This window comes from Chlorocebus sabaeus, chromosome 25, assembly GCF_047675955.1.
Source record: "Chlorocebus sabaeus isolate Y175 chromosome 25, mChlSab1.0.hap1, whole genome shotgun sequence".
NCBI classification, from domain to species: domain Eukaryota; kingdom Metazoa; phylum Chordata; class Mammalia; order Primates; family Cercopithecidae; genus Chlorocebus; species Chlorocebus sabaeus.
Genome location: NC_132928.1, coordinates 28,237,690 through 28,261,568, shown reverse-complemented (window position 1 = coordinate 28,261,568; position 23,879 = coordinate 28,237,690). Strand labels below are relative to the sequence as shown.

General features: G+C 52.7%; 1 protein-coding gene across 2 annotated transcripts in view; it reads left to right on the top strand.

The window, feature by feature from the left end:
- Positions 1-23,361, top strand: part of PKP1 (plakophilin 1) — a 43,639-nt gene extending 20,278 nt beyond the window's left edge. Inside the window, exons 3-14 of one of the 2 annotated variants that reach the window (XM_073011423.1) lie at positions 7,617-8,011; positions 11,036-11,180; positions 12,051-12,258; positions 13,098-13,275; positions 14,263-14,325; positions 14,714-14,828; positions 16,408-16,563; positions 17,449-17,625; positions 18,879-19,032; positions 19,391-19,577; positions 20,167-20,251; positions 23,181-23,361. In XM_073011423.1, the coding sequence (XP_072867524.1) occupies positions 7,617-8,011; positions 11,036-11,180; positions 12,051-12,258; positions 13,098-13,275; positions 14,263-14,325; positions 14,714-14,828; positions 16,408-16,563; positions 17,449-17,625; positions 18,879-19,032; positions 19,391-19,577; positions 20,167-20,251; positions 23,181-23,255 (1,938 nt within the window). In that variant the 3' untranslated portion in view covers positions 23,256-23,361. The remainder of the gene's footprint in view (positions 1-7,616; positions 8,012-11,035; positions 11,181-12,050; positions 12,259-13,097; positions 13,276-14,262; positions 14,326-14,713; positions 14,829-16,407; positions 16,564-17,448; positions 17,626-18,878; positions 19,033-19,390; positions 19,578-20,166; positions 20,252-23,180) is intronic. The other variant, XM_007988988.3, reaches the window with a different exon arrangement.
- Positions 23,362-23,879: the final 518 nt, after the last annotated feature.

The following is a 23,879-nucleotide window of genomic DNA, read 5'->3' as shown; positions in this document are numbered from 1 at the left end:
AAAAGTTTTTGTTTGTTTGTTTGTTTGTTTTTGTTTGTTTGGTTTGGTTTTTGCTTAAAAAGGGAGGTTGGCAAATATTAAAGAAACATATTGACACCCAGCTAGACTTTCTCCTTGTGGTAATCAAAATGGCAAGAAGAAGTCCTTTCTATGAGTTTCAATGTTAGTTATTGCTGTGTCCTTGACTTCCCTGGAGTCACCCCACAGCCACCAGTAGTGCGTGGCCCCCACTTGGGGGAGATTCCGGGTCATACGCTAATGGCTCAGGATAATTTTCCCAAAGCAGGCAAGGTAGGAGAGCTGAGGCCCGAAGAGAAGAGCCATGAAGTAAAGCCTTCCCTCACCGAGGTGACCAGCCCCACGCCTGGCTGAACACTTTTTTAACTGGCACATTTAAGGTGGATGTTTCTGACTGAGCACTGGACTCACCAGGGCCTGCTGGGTACTGAGCCCTGTGGGAGGATTGCCTTCTGTGGCCAACCTGGAGAGGGCCCCCAGGAAGTCCCCAAACTTCTTTCATATCTACCTGGGGTCCTAATCAGCTCTCAGGAGGTCCCACAGTGCTGGTAGCAGAGTTGGGGTGCTCAGGGGTAGCCAGGGACCCTTCCCTCCTTCTTCCTCCTTCCTGACCACACCAGAAGCTCAGCAAGACTGGACAAGTTCCAGAAGATACAGGGCTCAGCTTCAGGTACCAGCTTTAACACAAGTCCCTGTTTTCTCAGCCCCAATTGTGTGTACTCAGTGGTGCGTTTAGAGCAAAGGGTGGCTGGAGAGGAACCAAACAGTCACATTCCCATTACTCACTGCACCTTCATTCTCACTGTCCCGGCCAGGACAGAACAGTTGTCATGACCACAAGATCTCCTTGCCACAGGCATGGCATCCCTTGGCACAGATGGTCTTCCAGCCTAGGTCTTTGGGCATTAGAATTGTGACACATGGCTAAGTAACTACACACTTCTTAAATGTCTTCAAGAACCTCCCACAGTTGGCTCAAAGGAGAAGGGCTGGCACCTCCTGTGTCTAGAACCACTGGGGATGGGGTCTTCCAGGAGTCGGGGCCAGCAACTGGCCAGAGATGCTAGAATTTCTGTAGAGGGCCCCTTAGCTACAGAAACTTTTTGCCCTGTAGACTTTGTGTCACCAGACTCTGGTAGCAGAGTGGCTGGAGGATAATCACTGTAAGAGACACCAAAGACCTGAGTCCTGGCTTAGGGTCTGCCCCATCTTAGCTGTGTGGCCTTGGACCAGCCTAAAGTTTTCTGAGCTTAATATGCTCACAAACAGAACAAAGCTACTGCTCTCTGCCCTGCCACCTCACTGCACAGTGCATGTTACCCCCACACCAGGCTTAGGAACTGCCATGGACCTGACCTTTGCAGTCAGGTGTAGAGCCTGGAGCCCAAGAGGCTAAGATGCCTTCTTTATCCCAGAATTGGGGCCTCACTGGAGAAAGTAGCATCTTCCCAAAAGACCCACAAACTACAAAGTTTTATAGGATATTTTCTGCTTAGAAAAGTTGTCCTCAGTTATCCGTAGACATTTGTTAATACTGGCGTGATTGAAGTATGCTCACCGTTTCTGCTTTTCAAAGCTTGTAAGGGACTCTGACCATTGTTAGCCAGATCTCTGGGGAAGTCTCTACTCTGAGGACAGGCACCAAAACCTTTACATTTTTTTACATTTAAAAACTTCAGGTGGCAACATGTGCCTGCACTGGGCATCAGGGTGTTTATGGCTTCTGCTGTGCCTTCTCTCAGTGGACACTTAGCGACTTCAGTTCAGTAGCACTTAGCAAGTGCCTTCTGGAGTTCTCACCTGTGTGGGCACTGCTGGTCTCGGGGTGCTGGCGAAGGCATTGTGGGTGCAGCTCCCTCTGCCTTTGAGGACCCACAGTGAGGCACACCCACCACGCCTCCTCGAAGGCCAAATGGTATTGTTCTGTGTCCAGACGTCAGGGCTTCTGAGCAGTGGGGCTGCTCTGCCCAAAGCAGTGTGCCAGGAAAAGAAAGGAGGGCCAGCCCAGGGTGGAACCCACTGCTTCTCAGAGAAGGAGCCATGCCCAGAGGAGTCAGGAGGCAGAGATCAACACTTCCCCTGCTGAAGTCCCATCTGTTGTGACTCAGGCCCCAGTGGTTCCCATGCTGACTCAGACTGCTGAATAAGCAGCCACCCCTACCCCTTTGGGAAGATTCTCGACCTCCTGGAGCCCTGTGTGCCCCATTCTCGGCAGCCTTGCTGGGAGATCACCTGCACTCTCCAAACCCCTAGAGAGGGTGAGAGCAGAGCCACTAAGCCACATGCGAGGTGCTCCTTGTGACAGGTCAGCTCTACCCAATCCCCCAGTCCTGACTGAAATCCCAGCAAGATGAACAAGGGTCACTACATGCCTAGTACATGAGGCCCCTTACCTGGGCACTGAGTGGGGAGTGGCAGGTACTAGGCAAGTGGCAAATGGAACCTGTCCTTGAAAGGCATCTAATCAAGGTTCTTTCTCCAGCAAGCCCTCACCAGGCCTGAGAGGCACGAGGACTCCATGAAACTGTGCATACACTCCCTTTCATGGAAAGGGCCTTGGGAGATCACGCTGCTGAAGATGGCCCTGTTGGACACTGCTGGGTGTGTGACTCGGCAGGCAGACCAGGGTGTGTCTCACTGGAGAACAGGTTTGGCCGGCCCCACCCTGCTGGCAGAAGCTTGGTTTCAAAATGGGCTAATAGCTGGGGACACAGACACTTTTCATCTTGTCCTGCCAGGCACATACCCAGCTCCCAAGGAGTTCGGCAGCTTCTGTCTGTCCAGCTAGAGATGGATAAAATTCTCTGGGTTCAACCACCCAGTTGCTTTGCTCAGGTCAAGGGGTAAAGGGAAGAATTCTGGACATCACATGTGGACCCCATGCCATGCACCAGCACAGGCTGCCTCACCCTGCCTAGAACGGCCCTACCTCCTGCCAGCCCACTTTACTCATGGTGCCTCCTCTCTCTTCTGTGCCCTGGAGGCTGTGGGAATTCCAGTGCCATCAGCATCCTGAATCTCCATCCCTAGCACAAATTCTCACAGTCAGTCCACCTTTCACTGAGCTCTTGCTGTGAGCTCAGCCCTGTTTTAGGACAATTAAGGGCATCTTTACCCTGGAGAGCTCAGGGAAAGGACAGAAACCTACATTAGCAACTAGAAAACAAACAAGACCTGAGGACCCTGGCTGTAAGGGCAAATAATTCCAATTCTGGTTGTTATGGAGACAGGGCTGGGTTAGAACAGGCCTTTTAGAGATGACAGGTTGAGAAAAGGCCTTAGAGAAATATAGCATTTGGGAGGTGGCAGGTGAGGAAAAGCTGTTCAGGGTGGAGGAGCATCTGAACAGAAGCAGGGAGCCTGGGATGTGGCTGAGGTCATGGGGCAGCTTAGTGTGCTGGGGAGGGGAAGAGATGGCTGGACAGGCAGGGTGGGGCTGGGCTGAGGAGTTTGGTAAGGAGCAGACACTGTAGGTTCTCCAGGGTGGCAATGGCTGATGAAAGCTTTCCCTGAGGAAGGTGGAGTGATGGCATCACAAGGCAGGGACCAGAGCCCTGGGGGCTGGGCAGGGGCCGTGCCGGGGCACTGGAGTGGCCTGGTGGTAAGCTGATGGGAGCCAGAGCCAGGGCCTGGGCAGCAGGGGTGTAAAAGTGGAGAGTCAGTAAGGACTCTGTAATGGAAGGACAGGAGGATGTCATCTCTTTTTGAATGGTTACTACCCTATCTGATGATTTGGGCAATCAGGAGCTTTTCCAGCTTTGGGGGCCACTCCACACTGAATGGCTCTCTCAAGGGGCAACTGGTCATATTCAGTTCTTTGAGGCCCTGGATCTGGGGCTTGTATTGCTTCACTGGGACTGTCTCCTTGCCTATAAAGGAGGGGTTGGCCTCTGAGAGCTTCCTGACTTAATGAGAGACAGGAATAGTGGGGAGCTTTCAGTGTGGGGTTAAAACATCCCACTTCTCCAAGAAGGAAGGGGAGAAGGGGAATTACACAAGCAGGTGGCAGAGCAGGGACCGGCTGGGGGGCTCCTAGCTAAAAGCAGCTTTTCCTGGCTCACCTCGGACGGTGAGAACCCTCGAAAGCCCCACTGGTCTCCAGTGAAGAAACATGTCTCTCGGAACGCTCTGGATTTCTGTCTGGCTGTCCAGTCTAGCCTGCTGTCTGGCAGAGTAATCAACTCTGCTCCCAGGAAATTGAGTTTCCAGCCTCTGGAATGTTCTGATCCATGGGATAACCAGACAAGAGGTTGTGTGTGTGTCACTGTCCTTTGTATTCAAAGAGCCAGGCACTGCCAGCAGATTGCCATCTGAATGTGGGGGTGTGGTTGGGAGAGCCGGCCTTGGCAGTGAAGCTCTCCCACCTGCAACAGGCACACGTGCACTGTCCGTGCATCCTCTTCTGGCTGCAGCTGCTCACCCGGGACCTGGAAGATAGTGTTTGGAAATGTGTGGAGGCATTTTGCAATGCACATTTTGAAATGTTTGGGGGCATTTTGCAATGACTGTGAGGCATTACTGGCATTTAGAGCCTGGAGGCTGGGGCACTAAACATCCTGGGATGCTTGGGACAGCCTATACAAAGAACTGTTCTGCCTCAGGTGCCGACAGCACCCACGTAAAGAAACACTGCATCATTTGTGATAAAGCCTGGCTTCACTCGAGGTGCTCCATCTGGGCAGACCATGCTCCTCCACTTTTCTGAGACATATTTAGAACTGTTCTGTGTCTGTGGGGTGAGACTAGCATGGGGTGATACTGGTGCACACACCTTTCCTGGACTGCCTTGGCTTCCTGGGTTCATCCTCCCTCTTTTGACACCTGGTAGCTCCTTTAGGTATGTCACGGGTGACATACAATCTCTCTTTTAGGAACCAAGTCCTAAGGCATCCAACCTGTGCCCAATCTAAGAGTCAGAGGGATACGATGTCCCTACTGAGCAAACACTCATGTCATGGACCGTCTTGAGTGCTTTTCTAACATTAGTTCATTGGATTCTCCCAACAATCCTCTATGTTGGGTATAATTATACTAGTTTTACAGATGGAAAAACTGAGGCACTGGGCAACTGACAAGGCCAGGACAGGCTGGCTCCAGAGTCTGTGTTCTTGACCCTGGGTCTTGCTCCACTTTGTAGGTCTCAGCCCAGTGAACTGGAGGAAGCACCTCGATTCCCAGGCAGTTGCTGCCATTTCAGTCTCCATTTCAGGCCATTTGTGCAGGGAGAGCTGGTAGCAGTTCACCTCCTCGTGCCTTGGAGGGAATCCAGCCCCCTCATGGTACTTGGGGAGGATGGGGTCTAACTGAGAGGAGACTTTACTCCTGCTTGTCAAAGTGACAGCAAAAGGCCATGATGATTGGAGAGAGTCATACCCAGCTGTCCTCGGGCAGCACAGCCCACCAGCACCATGACACTAGGAGCTGGGGTGGAATTCCCAGGAATGCATGATGCCACTGGGGTGTGGCTGACGGTGGGAGGCTGGGAAATGCAGTCCTACGGGGACATCCCTGCCTTCCCTACCTTGCCCGCTCCCCTGTGGGTGCAGCCAGTGCGCATTCCCTGTGGGCAGCCCACCCTGGCTGAGACTTGGCAAGGCTGCTAGCTGCTCCTTTTCCCAGCACAGGAAAGCAAAGCCCAAAGCCTCTGAGAGGCTCAATCAGCATGATCACATCTTTGCTGGGTTTGGGCCAGGATGAGCGTTTGGGCTTCTCATCAGGTGTCTGAGATGACGTCCAGGCGTGTCATTTACGGAGAACAAGGGTGCTCCTTGTTGTGTTTCCATTTAAGGCTTAGCTGGCTCTTCGCCCTTTGGCAATGCTGGGCTTCCCCCTCCATGTTGTCATCTGCCACCTTCCTTCCCCTGAGAGGAGAATGGAGGGTGTGGCCATTTATAAAGGCTTTCATGGCATATTTTGCCTGTAATCTGCAGGACACGCATTCCATACCCAGATGCTCAGAAAATTGCCCAGCTCCTCTCCCCGTGCCTTGTGATTGTCCATCTATGCCTCTCCCAACAACCAGACACCAGTTCTCTTTGGGGTAGGTTGGTTTGACCCAGTTTGGGGAAGAAAATTGTGCCTGCCTGAGTGCACAGCTGTGTGTGTGGGTGAAGGAGATGAGCAGGCCATTGCCAAGGTTAACAGTCTGTGGCTTCTGAGTTTTGGATGCAACTTCTGACTGGTGGTTTGACACCCAGTCTTTCTGGGAGCTCAAACCATGGGAGTTTCCTGCTGTCTGTGACTCCCTGCAGAGATGAAAAAGGACCAAGTTGAGTGCCAGCCCCTCCCCAGCCTTGTGTGGCTAGATCTGGCGTGGAAGGGAATTACCCAGTTGCCTAACGACCTCCTCTACACACACATATACTCTCTCTCTCTCTCTCTCTCTCTCTCTCTCTCTCTCAGGGAGGGGCAGGGGTGGGCAGGCAGGCCCTGGGTTGCTGGGTTTGGCCCTGGCCCATCCCAGCAAAGGTGAGTCCCAAGTCAGCACCTGTGTGAAGACATTTTTTATCAGACTTGATGTTGATCCTCTACTCTGAGAACAAGTTGGAGCAGGTCAGACCCACCAGCTTGTGAGCTCCTGGGAAAGTCCTCCTCGGAGAGTTCTGTTCCAGAGCTAATTCCCACCAAGTCTCCAACCTCACAGGCTCGTCCCAAGGAGGCCAACTCCCCACTTGGGCTCACACAGAGCCCCTGGGGCACCTCATTGTCTGTTGTATGTTTTCATGCTGGATTGAGCCTCTGCCCGGCTTCTCCCCATTGCCAACCTGACAACAAAGCCCAGGAGGCCCTCCCTGTACCCACCCTGCAGCCCCAGGCCTGCCTCCATGTGTGCAAGCAGGCCCCTAGCTCACAGTCCCTTGTGAAAGGGCCCAGGGAGCAGGAATATTGTTCCTGTTTGGCCTTTGAGGTGATCTGTTACCCTTTGCTTCTTGCCCTGGAAGAGGGGAGGCAAGATGAAGAGTCTAGCAGAAAAGAACAGTAGAAAACAGTCCTGGCCAGAATAGAAGTTTCTGTGTGCTGAGTATAAGGGGCCAAAGAAGGCTGGCTATGTGAGAAGCTGCTGGTGTCTGGGAATGGTATAGGGCTTGGAGACCCAGGCTCAAGTCTGGGTTTTATCCTTTCCTCGCTGAGTGACTACTAGAAGGTCACTTTTCTCTGGGCCTCCAACTCCCCATCCTGGGCTGTACCATGTGGGATTAGATCAGAGGTTGTCAAACTTTTTTGACAGCAATTCACAGTAATAAATGCATTGTATGTTGCAATCCAGTACCCATACACTGTTTCACAAAACAATGTGTGACTTTACTACCTGCACTGCACTCTGATATTTCATATTCCAGGATATATTATTCTATTCCATCTTTTTAAAAATGATGGTCACAGTCTTCTAAATTGACTTTATAATCCATAATGCATCATGGTCTGCAGTCAGAAAAGTAATATATCAGATGATGGCTCAGGTTCCTTCCACACCAAACATTCTGGGATTCTCTGAGTGTTATTATGGGGGCTAGGGAGGGCTGTATCTCATGCCCTGCTGGATCTAGGACCACCATTTAGGAACCTTGACTGAACTATTCCTCCCTTTCCCTGGCCAGATCTACAATGGAACCCTCAAGCGGGAGCCTGACAACAGGCGCTTCAGCTCCTACAGCCAGATGGAGAACTGGAGCCGACACTATCCCCGGGGCAGCTGTAACACCACCGGAGCAGGCAGCGACATCTGCTTCATGCAGAAAATCAAGGCGAGCCGCAGTGAGCCCGACCTCTACTGTGACCCACGGGGCACCCTGCGCAAGGGTACGCTGGGCAGCAAGGGCCACAAGACCACCCAGAACCGCTACAGCTTTTACAGCACCTGCAGTGGTCAGAAGGCCATGAAGAAGTGCCCTGTGCGCCCACCCTCCTGTGCCTCCAAGCAGGACCCCGTGTATGTCCCGCCCATCTCCTGCAACAAGGACCTGTCTTTCAGCCACTCTAGGGCCAGCTCCAAGTGAGTGCTGCTCGACTGGGTTGGGGACCCAGGAGGGCCAGTGGGGAGACACACCCTTAGCCTGACTGCACCCTGCAAAGAGCTCCTGGGATGACAGGAGAGACATAGCTTCTGTCCCTGGGGAGTTCATTGTCCCTGATGTGATGGACTCCCTGATGGGGAGAACCTGGCCCGATGGGCCCTTGACCTCAAGAAGTTCTTAGAGTGAAGCTGAAACAGACATCAACTGTGTAGGTTTTAAAGGTCACAGTTTATGAACAGAGGGAGGTTAATGGTTCTCAAAGTGTGTTCCTCCAACCAGCAACATCAGCATCACCCAGGAATTTGTTAGAAATGCTCATTTGGAGACCCACCCTAACACTGGGAAAGGGGCCCGGCAATGCATATTTTAACAAGCCCTTCAATGATTCTGATTTACACTAGAGTTTGAGAACCTCTGATCTTAGGCATGTAAATCTCTATCCATGTTCTGAAAGAGCAAAGGAATATGCCCCTGCACAGACGATGGGAAAAGAATGGGTAACCTGTAAACCTGTAAATTTACAGGATAACCTGTAAATCCAAAAGACAAATAGGATGAATAGACATAAAAACTGAGGGACATGGCCTGGGTGTGGTGGCTCACACCTGTAATCCCAGCACTTGGGATTACAGTACTTTGGGAGGCTGAGGCAGGAGTGGGTAGAGGGTGCTTGAGCTCAGGAGTTTGAGACCAGCCTGAACAACATGATGAAACCCTATGTCTACAAACAAATACAAAAATTAGCCAAGCATGGGGGTGGGCACCTGCAGTCCCAGCTACTCAGAAGGCTGAGGCAAGAGAATCACTTAAGCCTAGGAGGTGGAGGTGGCAGTGAGCTGAGATAGTGCCACTGCACTCCAGCCCAGGCAACAGAGTGAGACTGTCTCAACCAAACAAACAAACAACAACAACAACAAAAACCCTGAGGGACTTCATGGGGCTTCATGATCTAGTGCTACAGAACAGAGCACAACTCCTGTGCATAGATGTTGACGGCCATCACCCAGAGGGAATAAAGGACACCAAATGGGGTGCGCCGTTAGGAACCATAGACGCAGAGGTGTTGTGAGTGGCATTGAGCCTGCCCTTCAGTGCTGGGGGCTCCCTGAACCTTTGAACTGTCCTTCATCATCACCTACTGCTCATTGTTATTTGTTTGGCAAACGTTTGCCGAGCATCTACTACATGCCAGAGTCTTTGGCGAGTGCAGGGGACAGCAACCATGATAGGGACAACCCAGAGCTGTTCTGTAGTTACACAATTAACTCCTTTTCAGAGAGCCTCAGGAGCTTTGCATTCTTTATCTTTAATCCTCACACCCCTCGCCAGGCAGGCATGAATATTCCTGAGGAGAAAACAAGGCACAGAGATGTTAAGCAGCTTGTCCAAGGCCACACAGCTGGCTCTCCATCCTGTGCTCTTCCCTACCAATACCACACTGTTCTGAAAATAAGCAGGACCCCATTGTAGAGCTAGACTTTTCCTAATTACTTGAAGGCTGTAAGGCGTATTTAGGATGATCTGGAGAAGAACTTAGAAACCGCTCTCTCCTAGAGGCTGATCAGGGCAGCCTCTGGCTTCAGCTCATTGCCCGAACCAGAGACCCTGAGTGGAGGTTCTAGGTGAGATATGGAAGGGATGAGTGTCAAGTCATTTTACTGATGAATGCAGTGACCTTCTCTCAATGCAGGCAACAGTTCTACTAACTCAGTGCCAGAGAGCTCTGCTCCTCAGGTGGTTTTCTTAGAAATGAAGTTAGGTTGCTGTAGCTAAAACCATGATTATTTATTGACCACCAGGTATGTCAAAGCATGAGGAGAGGGCTCCCTCTCTGAATGCTGGACACAACCAGTCACCACCCTGTAACTCTACACCAGGGGAGCTGGAGAGGTTCTTAGAAGAGAGGTTTCCCTTCCCTAGGAACGCTTCACAGAGGTGGGGCTTCAGCAGGGCCAGTGGCGTGCCTTGAGGCATGCCTAAGACCTGGCCAGGGTCCAGTGAAGGGGACAATCTTGCTGGAGCAGACCCTGGATAGGGGCTGGGGAATATTCATAGTGCAGCCAGGTTATTAGGTTAAAACATATGAAATGTCTGGTTTTATGGCTCAAAGAAGGTTGACTACAGACATTTCCTATGATTCAACCTAATACCTGCCCCTGGATATCAGGCTAAGCTGTTTAAACTTGAACCTGAAGTATGGAGAAGCCACTGATGGTTTCTGAGCTAGAGAACAACACAGTGAACAGGGTTTTAGGACCACTTATCTAGTAAAAAGGGTATGAATTTTAGATGGGGGAGCTTGAGGAAGAAAGCCAAATATGGCAGTCCCTTGCTGTCATTAAAGTGATCAAGATCAGGAAATTGGTGGCTGTAAGAATGGGAAGAAAGGGTAGATGTGAAAATTTTTGTGTAAGCCCAGCTGGACTTGGGGATAGATAGATGGACGGATGGATGGATGTATGGATGTATGGATGGTTGGATGGATGGATGAGTGGATGGATGTATGGACAGATGGGTGGATAGATGGATGCATGGACGGATGGATGGATAGATGGATGGATAGAAAAATGAATGGATGGATAGATGGATGGATGGATGGATGGATGGATGGATGGATGGATGGATGGGTCATGGCCATTGTCTTCCGTTTTCCTAATACCAGGCACAAACAAGAGAGATGGCAAGGTGGGTGGGAAGCTTCCCCTCAGGGAATAGGGAGGAGTTTTTCCTCAGTGCAGAGATAACATACCTGCTTGGACATTAACTGTGACCAGGGGTTCACTATTCTCACATGGGGCAAATCCAGTGGGTGTAGCTTTCCCTTCTCTGGAGGAGAGGAACCGTTCCCAGGGGTATTCGCCAGGTGGGCCCAGACTGCCTTGTTCTGGCTCTCCAGAGGCAGATTAGGCTGTGGCAGCTTAGTGTACCAGGAGGAATTCTGAGCCTCCTCAACAGGGCTCCCAGCCCACCCTGTAACCACCCCCACTGCCCATTCTTCACAGGATCTGCAGTGAGGACATCGAGTGCAGTGGGCTGACCATCCCCAAGGCTGTGCAGTACCTGAGCTCCCAGGATGAGAAGTACCAGGCCATTGGGGCCTATTACATCCAGCATACCTGCTTCCAGGATGAATCTGCCAAGCAACAGGTAGCTTGTTGCATACCTTCCTCCTTGGTGGGCCTGCGCAGGGCCTGCGCAGGGTATATCAGACTGACTCTGCTCTTAGAGATGGGTGGAGGCATCTGCAGTTGGCGTCTTCTTGCCCTGCCCAGCTGCCAGGGGCCTTCACATTGCCCAAGGTTAGAGCTGGGCATCTTAACTTTCTGCAGAGCAAAGCCCTCTGTTTAAGTGGACCATTAGGCATGTACACTTCCTCCACTGGTCGTGGAAGAGATACTTCAATGCCAGCCATGGGTTCAACAGAAATCCCACTAAAGAACATGACTGCTCCCCACCTCTCGACTCCTGCCCTCCTACCCGCTTCCTCTCTCCCACTCCCCTTCTCTCTCCAGGCATTTTACGGTAGAAAACAGGGCCTGTTGATGCCTCCAAAGCTTTGCTGGCGGGAAGGACACTACAGGGCTCTTCAGTTCAGCCCAAGGATATAGTGTCAGAAATGTGTTTCCCAGAGTACCGGATAAGTTCGTATCCGTTTCTATGTCTGTGTTCTGCTTTAGGGTTTTGAAATATATTTACATCCACTTTCTTGTCAGGTCCTCACCATCATTCTCCAGAGGAAGAAAGCAGGACTCAGGAAAGAGGAGGGACCCTAGCTGAGGGTCTCCCAGCTAGGATATGGGAGCTAGGATATGGGAGCTAGGATCTGCATCCAGGTCCTTCGCCTCTTGGTCTGGGTCAGTTATCATGACCTCACACTGCTTATTTATTTTGGTAGACTTGAATATTTCTGAACTGATAGATTTTTGGGTCTGAAAAAAAAAATCAGCTTTGAGTAGACAATAACTAGATCAGCCTCATCTCCCTTGACCAGGCAGTGTGGCGACTCTCTCCTGGCAGGTCTATCAGCTGGGAGGCATCTGCAAGTTGGTGGACCTCCTCCGCAGCCCCAACCAGAACGTCCAGCAGGCCGCGGCAGGGGCCCTGCGCAACCTGGTGTTCAGGAGCACCACCAACAAGCTGGAGACCCGGAGGCAGAATGGGATCCGCGAGGCAGTCACCCTCCTGAGGAGAACCGGGAACGCCGAGATCCAGAAGCAGCTGACCGGTAGGACGCCACGGCCATGGAGAGCCAGCGTGAGGGCTGTGCAAGGTCACTGACTATGGCCCCAGACTGGGGTGCAAGTCAATCTCTCCAGGCTGGGCCAAGACACAGCTGTGCAGATTTGACCCGGGGCCAATATGCTGAGAGTTTAGTGACACTGGCCTTGGCCCAGTTAGGGGTGTCCAGAGGGTGACCTTGGGTGGTGTGCACACACACAAGGGGTCACCATCTTTTTGAGGTTAAAGAGCAAAAGGAGGAAGGCTGATGTCCAGGCAAGATCTATATTCCACAAGCCCTGGGATTCCCAGGTGATGGAAAGAGAGTAAGACTGAGGGGGGAAGGGGTTAACAGGTCTTAAGCACCTACGCTGTGTTCAAGAAATATGGTAAGCACTCAAGGTGGGGGGCACAAGAGGAAGAGGTCACCATGAAGACCTAGAATTGGACTGGGAAGATCAGACCATGTACAGAGTAACAATTGATAAGTATTTCTGGAGTAACTTTTAGATGGAAAAGAGACTGCATTAGAAGATTCCAAGTGCTAAAATTTACACTAAAAACCACTGATCAATCAAACGTTTTTTGATCACTTTCCACATGCATAATTTTGGCCTTGACAGAGAACTCTGAGATGTTCCCTGCCCTCAAGGAACCTTCAGTCTGGTTGGGACATTGAGAAATGGTCTCATGAAACAGTCAGACAATAGGTTTTATAGACCAGGGCTACCTGGAAGGTGACATTTCAGTAGGGTCCATTCACTAGAGTCCAGGCTGGGGCTGTTACCTTGGTCCCTAGGGCATCCTGAGCCTGGCACAAATTGGGTTATGGTCTCTGCCCCCCAGGGCTGCTCTGGAACCTGTCTTCCACTGATGAGCTGAAGGAGGAGCTCATTGCCGATGCGCTGCCTGTTCTGGCCGACCGCGTCATCATTCCCTTCTCTGGCTGGTGCGATGGCAATAGCAACATGTCCCGGGAAGTGGTGGACCCTGAGGTCTTCTTCAATGCCACAGGCTGCTTGAGGTGAGAGAAGAAGATACATGGGGTCTTTTTGTGCCAGCCTTGGGCCCTTCCCCAGACAGCCCCGTCTCAGCCAACATTCAGCCAGTGCATAGAACATAACAGACAACCTGGCACTCGCTCTTATGGGCAGGCTCCAAGACACAGGGACTCAGACCTTCCTAACTTCCCTGGATCTGAATAAGGCCCAGGACCCTACCACCCGCTTTGAGAGAATGCAGCGGACGTTAATCAGGAATCTGAGCGTGAAATGCCTGGATCTGAATATCCAAACTGGTTCAACCATTTCCCTCCTCCACCCCACGAAAAAATGCATTTCTTGTGCTATCTTGAAGAGTGTTCTTTTAGACAAAAGTCTACCGATGGGTTGCTAATGAGTCACTTCCCAGCTGTGGTGTTAAAAGTGTTTGCCATGTTCATTGGCATGAAGATAGCACTGCTTCGCCCAAAGTTGCCTAAGTTCCGTACCAGGGTGTGGCAAAGCCCCTGTGGGGCTGCTGGGAGGGCTTGTTCTAGAAGCAGAGGTTTACAAGTTGGCGAGAGGGGTGAGTGTGGAGGGGCGGCTTGTACAGGACTTGGAACCCTGGAGCAGGATCCCTTTTAGGGTCCCAGCTTGCTTTAATGGGAGTTGTCTTTCCCACCTCCTGAGAACCACCCCCCCTCAGAGTGGTGGGTGCAGCTGGCATGTGCCTCTGTGTCTCAACTTGTGTTTCTCCCTGCCAGCCTCCAGTAGCAGCCTCCAGGAAGCAGAGAGGCTGGGGAGATGAAAAGTGAGGGTAATTAAGAGTTTTATGGGGTTGATGTGCTATTGGTAGCAACAGCAGCCACACCCCACCTGCACCAGGCTGATGAGCCCAGATTGCTTGGGAATGAGCCTACTGCTAGGGGCAGAACACGGCTTGGGTGGAGAAGGAGCTTCTGGTGCCCAGTCTGGCCACCCCCAGCTCCACTTCTGATCCAGCATCAACAGGGCTTCTTCCTGCCCCACAGAAAGAGACTGGGCATGTGGGAGCTTCTGGCTCTTGTTCCACAAAGGGCCGCTAGTAGCAGGGTGTGGGCCTTGGGCTGCAGCTACAGAGGGACCATTGCCACATGGAGCCATTGCCAGTTATAAAGTTACTGGGCAGAGTGAAGGAGGAGAAGAACTGAGTGCAAATGAGACCTCATTTCAGCCTCGGCCAGGGCCAGGCGGAATTGGCTAAATGGTTTCTCTTTCCTTCTTTTTTCATCTTTTCCTCCCTTCATTCCTTTCCTCCCTTTCCTCTTCTCCTTCCTTTCTCCTACTACAACTTCCAATCTCCACCCCGTCGTCTCCTCTCGGCACTCCCCCCCCACCTGTTCTCTCTCCTTCCGGTCCCACACCACACTTTCTTGTCTCTACCTTCCCTGTTCTCTCTTCCCCCTTTCTCTGCCCTCTCCCACTCTCTGTTTTCTTCACCAGGAACCTGAGCTCGGCCGATGCAGGCCGCCAGACCATGCGTAACTACTCAGGGCTCATTGATTCCCTCATGGCCTACGTCCAGAACTGTGTAGCGGCCAGCCGCTGTGATGACAAGGTGAGTGCATCCCCTGGTGGCACCCTGACCCCTAGGCCCAGCCCCCTACGTTTTCTGGGTGCCTTTGAGGCCTGGCCCAGTGACAAGACAGTAGCACAGAGTCAGGGGTGGTAGAAGGAGCATCTGGATGCAGGGCCCAGTGTGGCTACAGGGGTGAGCCCTGAGGACAGCGTGCCCATGCAAATCCACTCTCCCTCACTTAGAAGTGTAGTCGATGCAGCTGCTTCCTCATCTCTCTGTTCCCCAGTTCACTCTTCACTCTAATGGAAATGGTCATAATCATATCAACTCATGGGTTGTCTGAAAGGCTCGATTAGTTAATAAGCAAAACACGAAGAGGGCCTGGCACAGAGGAAGCTCCCAGCGAGTATCTGCTGGCTGCACTTCACTGGCGGTGCCAACCCCTGTTCCGTGGCCCCAAGCCCTGCCCTACAGCCCTGAGGAATCCATACTGGTGCCCCCAGGGCTTAGTGTCCCCCCTGAGATGAGATTCTTTCTGCCACTGCTATCTTCCCACTGCCTCCCAGAAAAGCCATTGGCAGGGTCACCTTCCTGCCCTCTCTGGACTTCCGGACACACAGCACAAACAGAGAGAAAACAAAATCATGGAGGGCAGATAAACAGAAGGCTGAGATGTCCCCACCATGGCAGGACAGTGGCTCAGGAGATAGTGAGGTCCAGCAGGCCCCAGATCGCCAGGGGACTGGCTGGCATCACAGCATCTGGGTTCTCAGCACAGTTTCCGTGAGGAGGGATTTTATCTCCTGCTCCCTCCGCTGGAAACAACAGCAGGGTCGCAGAGGAGAGCAGTGACGCTGGGCTGCTCAGCCTGGTTCCAACTGGCAAGATGCTCTTCTGCTCTGGGCACAACATCCCCAACACCAATGTAACCCCAAGCCCTGGAGGTCAGATTCCCTTAGGCCCCGGCAAGGGCCAAACATCATTAGAAGGGTAAATCTGCTGCCCCCAAACCCTAGTCCTGGAGGTTTGCCAAAGGAGATTGACAAAGATCTGGGCCCATGCCAGGATGAAGCCCTGGGTTCCAGGTGTTGCTCTTTGTTGACTTAGCACCGGTGACATTGACAGCTAAGGACTGGCCATAGGAAGAAGGAATGATGGGGGCACTAGATGGCTTTGGAATCTAGAGGCATGGGGCTTCTTCTGGAGGAGTTTGTTCTGGGAAAAAAGACACATTCTTCAGCATCCCAGTCTGCCCATTGGCATGTTGTCCATAGCAGTCCTACTACACGCTAGGCCCTGTGATAAGTGCTTTCTCTGTATCATCTTCCCAATACCCTAGTGAAGTGGATGGTTGTAGTCCCATTTTACAGTTGAGATAGCTGAGGCCCAGAGAAGTGAGGCCAGTCAAGTTCATGCAGCGAGGAAATGACAGATTCAAACTCAGGTCCCAGAGGTGGCCCTGGAAGACTTTCCAGGCTGAGAGTGTGGTGGTGCCTGCGCTCATCTTTCCCGATGCAGCCCAGGTGCCTCTGTTTTCTTATTAGTTAGGGTAGGTGGTAGGCCAGGAGCCTGTCTGGCTGGGCAGAGGCTCAGGCCCATGCCCTTCCTTGGTCCCCAGTCCGTGGAAAACTGTATGTGTGTCCTGCACAACCTCTCCTACCGCCTGGATGCTGAGGTGCCCACCCGCTACCGCCAGCTGGAGTATAACGCCCGCAACACCTACACTGAGAAGTCCTCCACTGGCTGCTTCAGCAACAAGAGCGACAAGATGATGGTGAGTACAGCATCGGCAGGGCCAGGGCCCGCCCCATCGAGCATCCCACCAGGAGCCACTGCCTCATCTGCCCTTTCCTCTGGGCCCTCCTGGAGCCTGAAACCAGCCCTAAGGGATAGGCCTGTGCTGAGACCTTGGTCTGGGGCTCATGCAGTATGCCAGGAGCTGAGTAGAGGCCATTCGTCTTGCACAAGGGGGAATCTTCCAGCCCTTCTTGGAAGTGTAAGGGCTCAGACCACCTTAGAGGTCAAAAACTCCAGCCCTCTGTTTGCAGGCCTTGGTCTTTCTTACTGCATAATGGGTCAAGTCTCCCCCATCTTTTCGCTTGCCCTTGAGAATCTGAGGAAAGCCAGAACTCTCACCTTTTCTGGCCTTGGTTCCCACCATCTCCTGAGCTCTCCCAGGCTTCCCCAGAAGCAGAAGCCTGCCGGGGATGGGCAGTCAGGCCTCCTTCACTGGGCCCAGCTGTGGAATCCAGGTCCCAGACCACCCCTGTTGGCCCAGGCTGGGTCAAACCTACTGTCTGAGTCTGGAAGAGGAGGAAGCATCATGATGGGAGAGCCCAAAGCAGCCCCACATATCTGGAAGGTTTGGGCCAAGGCTGCCCTGGAGCATAGCTCCCAAGATGCCAGGATGCTCTCTTCTCCCACATCCTGGGATGGTCTGGAGGATAATGGCCCATTCCTGCATCCCATGGAGCTGCTGCAGTGCGTAGAGGAAAGGGGTGCAGCGGGGTTGTCCTAGGCTCCCTGCCTCCGCAGGCGCTTCCTCAGCTCGCCCTATCTGGAACCACGACCCTGAGGCTGGGGGGACGGGGACAGAATGCCCGGGTTGTGTCCTCTCATGAGGCTCTCACTGAACCCCCGACCTGCTCTTTATCTTCAGAACAACAACTACGACTGCCCCCTGCCTGAGGAAGAGACCAACCCCAAGGGCAGCGGCTGGCTGTACCATTCAGATGCCATCCGCACCTACCTGAACCTCATGGGCAAAAGCAAGAAAGATGCCACCCTGGAGGCCTGTGCGGGTGCCCTGCAGAACCTGACGGCCAGCAAGGGGCTGGTGAGTGGGGCTGTACCTTCTCTCCCGCAGCAGCTCCATCCTCCAGCCACCGTCCAGGCTCCGCTCCCTCCTTTTCCCCCCAGCCTGTCCCCTGGCTTTGGAGCCTCCCATGAGCAGAGTGCCTGGCATATGCTGGGCTCTGGGCTGAGCACTGGGGAAACACCTCTGCCCTTTAGGAGCTGCTGGGGGGTGCAGTGTCGGTGGGCCCACTAATGCTGGATTCTGTCCATGCCCACACAATCCTCTTGGACACATGGTTCCTGGTCCCTGGATGGCCTCCTGGGCTCTGCTTGAGGTTAGGGAATGGGGTGGAGAGGGTGTTTGGCAAAAGGAGTTTCCCATTTGTTGAACTGACAAAGGTGGAAAAAGAGGGTTTGGGGTCCAAGCAGGTCCAGAGAAGACTGGACAGAATTCGTGCAGATATTAAGGCCAAATGTATTTAGCTTGGAGGGCACAGTGATATAGGGCAAAGCCAGAGGAAACCTGTTTGCAATCAAGAAGAGTTGAGATGGGCCAGATGGCCAACTGTTCTCCAGCTTTACTTAGGACAAGGGAACCGAGCAGCAGCAGCACTAGAGTGGACAGAGGGCAGAGAACTTCTGTGGCTGTGAGGAGTGAGGCTGGGCAGCTCTGAGAACGCCAAATCCACCTAGACCTGTTACACCCGGGGTGGCTCTGTTGCTTAGAGGTCTGGGTGAACTGGCCTACCTCTAGGGGACCCCAGTTCTGTCTCCATGTGGGCCCAGACCCTCTCTTAGCCCTCTTTTCTCAAGCAAGCCCTCAACAAATATGTGTTGGATTCTAAAGAGGTAAGAAAGTTGGAAGAAGAAGGCCAGCTGTATAACTGACAAATATCCTTGACTGTATAGTTTCACATGGGCAGATAGTGTGGGGAGACATAATGGGGGCAGCGCTGGGACAGTGGGGTGAGAGAGCAGCATTGGACACTTGGGTTAGTCTAGAAGCTGACTCTGGGTTACTATGAGTAGGGGAAAAGAAACTTCCCTCTCTCCACCCATTTGGTCTGCAGGCTGACCCGGGAGACAGGATTAGGGCTGGGAAAGGGGAGGTGCGTGTTAGCCTAGGCTTCTGTTGTTACCCACATGTGAGCAGATTTCTGTGTCTGCTAGTGCTTCCAACGTGAAAGAGAAAGAGTTCTGAGATGTCTGCCTTTGGGATTCCTTGCCCCTTTCTGCCTGCCATGGTGCCTGGGAAGCCACAGGCTAGCTCCTTACCTGTTCCTTCTCTCTTAGATGTCCAGTGGCATGAGCCAGTTGATTGGGCTGAAGGAAAAGGGCCTGCCACAAATTGCCCGCCTCCTGCAATCTGGCAACTCTGATGTGGTGCGGTCCGGAGCCTCCCTCCTGAGCAACATGTCCCGCCACCCTGTGCTGCACAGAGTGATGGGTAAGGTCCCTCTCTCTCCTCCCCCTCTAGCTAAGACATGGCAGGCTCCCTGCAATTCAAAGCCTGCTTGAAGGTCGTCTTTTAAGCCATTCCCTGGGATGAGCTTTCCAGGAAAGGAAGCTGGCCAGACAGGTGTGGAGACAGGAGTGGGGAGCCTGTCACCTGAGGGCTGGGAGCAGATCTGCAAAAGTCCTATCTGGCTCTCTGAGCCCTGAGCTTGAGCTGCCAGGAAGTCCTGAGGGCCCCCTGGCTCAGAGCCTGGCAGAAGGCTTTCCAAGAGTGTGGCACCAGAGGGAACCCCTCAGCCCGTCCTTCCCTAGTCATCCTGACCCTGTGCCCCAACTCCTTCCTCTCCCAGGGAACCAGGTGTTCCCAGAGGTGACCAGGCTCCTCACCAGCCACACTGGCAATACCAACAACTCTGAAGACATCTTATCCTCGGCCTGCTACACCGTGAGGAACCTGATGGCCTCGCAGCCACAGCTGGCCAAGCAGTACTTCTCCAGCAGCATGCTCAACAACATCATCAACCTGTGCCGCAGCAGGTGGGCGGGGGGTGCTCCCACGGGCTGCGCCCCAGTCAGAGCCCCTCTTCACCTTGCACAGCAGGAGGCAGTCCCGCAGCTCTCCATGGAGCAGGGAAAGCACCCAGGGCAGGGGGAGCCAGGGACGGGGGAGGCTTGAATGGAGGAGAAGTTCCAGAAGCCGAGAGTGCATGGAGCAAAGGGTCCAGCATCCAGGCCCCAGGGCTGCACGGATGGAAGAAGCAACACACTGGGCCAGCAGGAGGCATGGGGCAGCAGGTCCAACTGAATAGGGACTTTATCGTGTTCTGTGGGGCTGCCTCTTCCCAGGACAAGGCTGGGGACTGGAATGGAAGAGCACTGCCCCCCTCATGGCCCCTGAGGAGAGTCCTGGGGTGCTCTAGGTGGGCAGGGTCATGGGGTTGTGCCCACTGTGTAGGGTGACCAGGCTCACCACACCCCAATGGGGCTCCTCTCTTTTGTACACCTGAGGCCTCCTCTGAGGCCTCCCCTGTGTCCAGTCCCTGGCAGTGGGGGTGGGAGGGAAGAGGGTGTTCCTTCTCACGCCTCCTGGAATCTCATCTCACAAATGTACTTTTCACTTGCCCAGTGCCTCACCCAAGGCCGCAGAAGCTGCTCGGCTTCTCCTGTCTGACATGTGGTCCAGCAAGGAACTGCAGGGTGTCCTCAGACAGGTAAGAGCCCAGGACATCATCCTCTTCTGAGGTTCTTCCTGCTCATGAGCAGAGGACCTGGTATATGCTGGGCTCCAGGCACTGGAGAAACGCCCCTGCCCTTCGGGACAGTCTGAGAAACAAAGACAGCTTCTACATGAAAATGAATGTGGTGAACATTCTGATCAAGTCTCTGGGCTCTGGGATCTGCGAGGGGTGCTGAGAACATGGAGGGCAGAGGAAATCAAGGAAATGTGTGACAGGCCTGGGGTGGGATCCTTTAGCAGCAAACTGAAAAGCAGAGTGGACAAAAAGCACACAAGTCTTTTGAGGACATGGGGTGCACTCCAGCTAGAAATGTAGGTTTGGGCTAGATTACAAAGCCCTTTTAATTTCAGACTGAAGAGCTTGGATTTGCACTTTTGGCACCGGGGAGCCATTCAAAGTTTTGAATAGAGGTTTTCATGATCAAAGCAGCACTAGAAAGACTAATCCCATACGTGTGAGCCAGGCAGGGTGGGCTGAGAAGCCTGGAGCCTGCTGTCCTTGTCCTGTGGTGACCTTGGCCTCCTCAACCCCTCCCCACCTAGCCAGAGGCAGAGTCCTCTAGGGTATAAGGTCTTGTTGTAGAACATCTTCACATGGCCCCTTCTTTCCCATTCCTCAGTGATGAGCATGGACATAAAGGACAGGAGGCGGAAGAAACGGAGCAGTGGGGCTGATTAGGCTGGAGCTTTTAGCTTGAAGACTATGGTTACATTCACAAAGACAGATCAGATGTGGAGAGGCTGAGAAGGCTTTGAGATGGGAGGAAGAGGGATCCCAATTTGGAGAGGTTGAGTTTGGAAGACTTGGATGGGAGACCAGGCTGGAGGTGGTGTGGGCTCTGGCAGAGGGGCCAGAGCTACCATACAGAGTGGAGCTTTGTTCAGGCAGGCGAAGCCATGAGAACAGGCAAGACCACCATGGGATGCATGTGTATGGAAAAGTCTTGAGGGACAGGGCAGAAATATGAAGACCATCCGCTGGGGACAAGAAGGAAAGGGCAGGGAAAGGGGGAACTGTGTAGGGTGCCAGAAGGGGCTGAAGACCTGGTGAGAGAAGAGGAAGCTCTAAGGAAGGCAGGGCATCAGTTCCCAGCACTACCTAGAGGACCAGGGGCTGGACACTGGGAAAGGCCCTGGATCTGGTGCTTCGGAAGTCTCTGGAGCCCTTCAGGAGCACTGCTGGCCTAGCAAAGGGAGCCCCATGGGGCCTGCTGCAGGGGGCAAGGCAGTGGGTGGGGATGGACGTGGAGTTGCTGAGAAGAGATGTTGCTCACTGCAATTTAGCCTGGAGAAGAAGAAGCCAAAGAGTGGGTAAAAAGAGATCTGGTTAAAGACAGAGGGGACTCAAGCATCTCTGTCATGGGAAGAAAGGGAGTAGGCAAAGAAGGGAGAAAGATGGGGATGGAGGACAGGGAAGCCTGGGGATCGGTTGAGCAGCCTGGGGCAGAAGGAAGCACAGCTCTTCCTCCAGCACGGCAGGGGACAATAGGGAGACCCGTGAACCCATGGTGTCCAAAGATGATTGGGGAAATCTGAAGGTCACAGCAAAGAGTGGCCCTTGTTCTCCATGCGACATTCCAGAGCTCCTTTCCAACAGCACTGCAGTGGGGGTGGGCTTGGCAAATGGCAGCTGCCAGATAGACAAAGGGAGACGGGGAGGCAGGTAAGGAGGACTGGTGAGAGCTTCCTCCCACTGTGTAATGGTGGTCCAAAGCATTCAGCTTACCCCAAAACACAAATGGAGTCCACCCCTGGCCTAAGACACACAGAGAATCCACTGACATCGCTCTTGGTGGGAATTCCCTTCTACACATGCCTTTGGGAACCAGCATCCCCATTCAGTCTCCACTCCTCCCTCTAGCTGTGCTTGACAACCATCCTGGGCACGATCTAGTTGGTGCTTCTGTTCCCAAAGGGCCTTCACATCCATCATGCATTGAGTTGTCACAAGCACAGGTGAGACAGGCCACATGGCTTGTATCCATTTTGCTGAATAGGGAATCAGGGTCCAAGGACTTTGTCTTGATTCAGTGAGTCAGGACATGAGCCAAGTTCAACAGGAATGAGCATGCAAATCTGCAGAAGAAAAATGGCATCATGTAATACATGCCTAAAGACAGGAGGAGCAGGGCTTCGAACCAGCTGCTGTTTCGGATCGCCTATGCCATCTCCCCTCCTGTTCCCATAGGTTGGTGATGGCTGGCTTGGCACTCAGAGCTCAGAGCTGGCAGCAGGACCCTCTTTTCAAGGGCACCTGGGACTATTGCTGCATTCAAATCATGCTTTCCACGTTCACTCGGAAGCATGTATTGAGCACCTGCTGTATGCTGGGAGAAATAACAGGAACAAGACTCACTCTCCATCCAGCAGGCACTTAGGGGCTAGCGGGGCTGGAGGTGGAGAACAGACAAGTAAACAGAACCTCCTAGCACAGCAGCTTCTTACCAGTGCCAGCCCCCTGCTCCTTTGTTTGAGAAACACTGGGCATGTCCTCTCTGCCCAAGAGCTCTTGTCAGAATTGTTAAAAAAAAAAAAAAAAAAAAAATAGAGATGGTCAGAGGGAAGAACAACTGACAATGTCTCTAATCTGATTTTGATGGTTGCTCTGTTTTAAAAATAATACTAACCTAAATCCTCATGCCTTGACTCAGGGTTCTGCAAATGCAAGTAGGAAATTCAAATGTGTCAGTGGAAGTTCAAGCACATTTCACCAACTCGTGGAGAGTTATGATGTTTGGTTGCACATTAACTGAGGCTGGTTTTGGCCCTGATACATGTACTTAGCAATAAGAGCAGAGGCTATGTGAGCCGAGGATGCTCTGGGAGGGCAGTGGGCAGTGTCTGACCTCACAGCAAGCCCCAAACAGTTTTGTGTCATTTGGTTGCTGTTTCTCCCTTTGCAGCAAGGTTTTGATAGGAACATGCTGGGGACCTTAGCTGGGGCCAACAGCCTCAGGAACTTCACCTCCCGATTCTAAGAAGAGGCTGTCCAAGCAAGTTAGGCTTGCAGGTAAGAATCAATCGCCCCACCCTCAGGGCAAAGGATGCCTCCGGGACTACTGCAACAGCCTCAGCCAGTCTCAGAGACAGAGGCTAGGCCTGTGCTCCCAGGGACACAGAAGCATCCTTTCGCCCGGCTCTGGACAACACAAGCAGTTGTGTAGACTGCTTGGCTGGGAGTGTGGGTTGTCCCACCTTCAGGACGTTAGGGGTGTATCATGTCCTGGGAGTGTCAGAGGGGTCAGAGGGTCTGGGCAGGACTGCTAGGTACGAATGTGTAGGTTGCACACTGAACAACACAGGTGGTGCCATTCACAAGGACTACAGTGAATTCTACAATATAGATAACTGGAGTTCTAGAATATGTCATTCTGGGCTTGGTCATCCACAGCTCACTTTTTTATCCTTTTATAATTCACTTTCCAGTCTCCGCACATGCCCAGTATGGACAAGTTTATTTCCAGCTGATGATTCTAGGCCTCCAAAACTCAGAACCAATCCTATGAGAAAGGCTTGCAGACCTTAGTGTTCACTGGAATCATCTGGATTGCTTGCTAAAATGCACACATTTGGCCCAACCCCAGCTATTCTGACTCAATAGC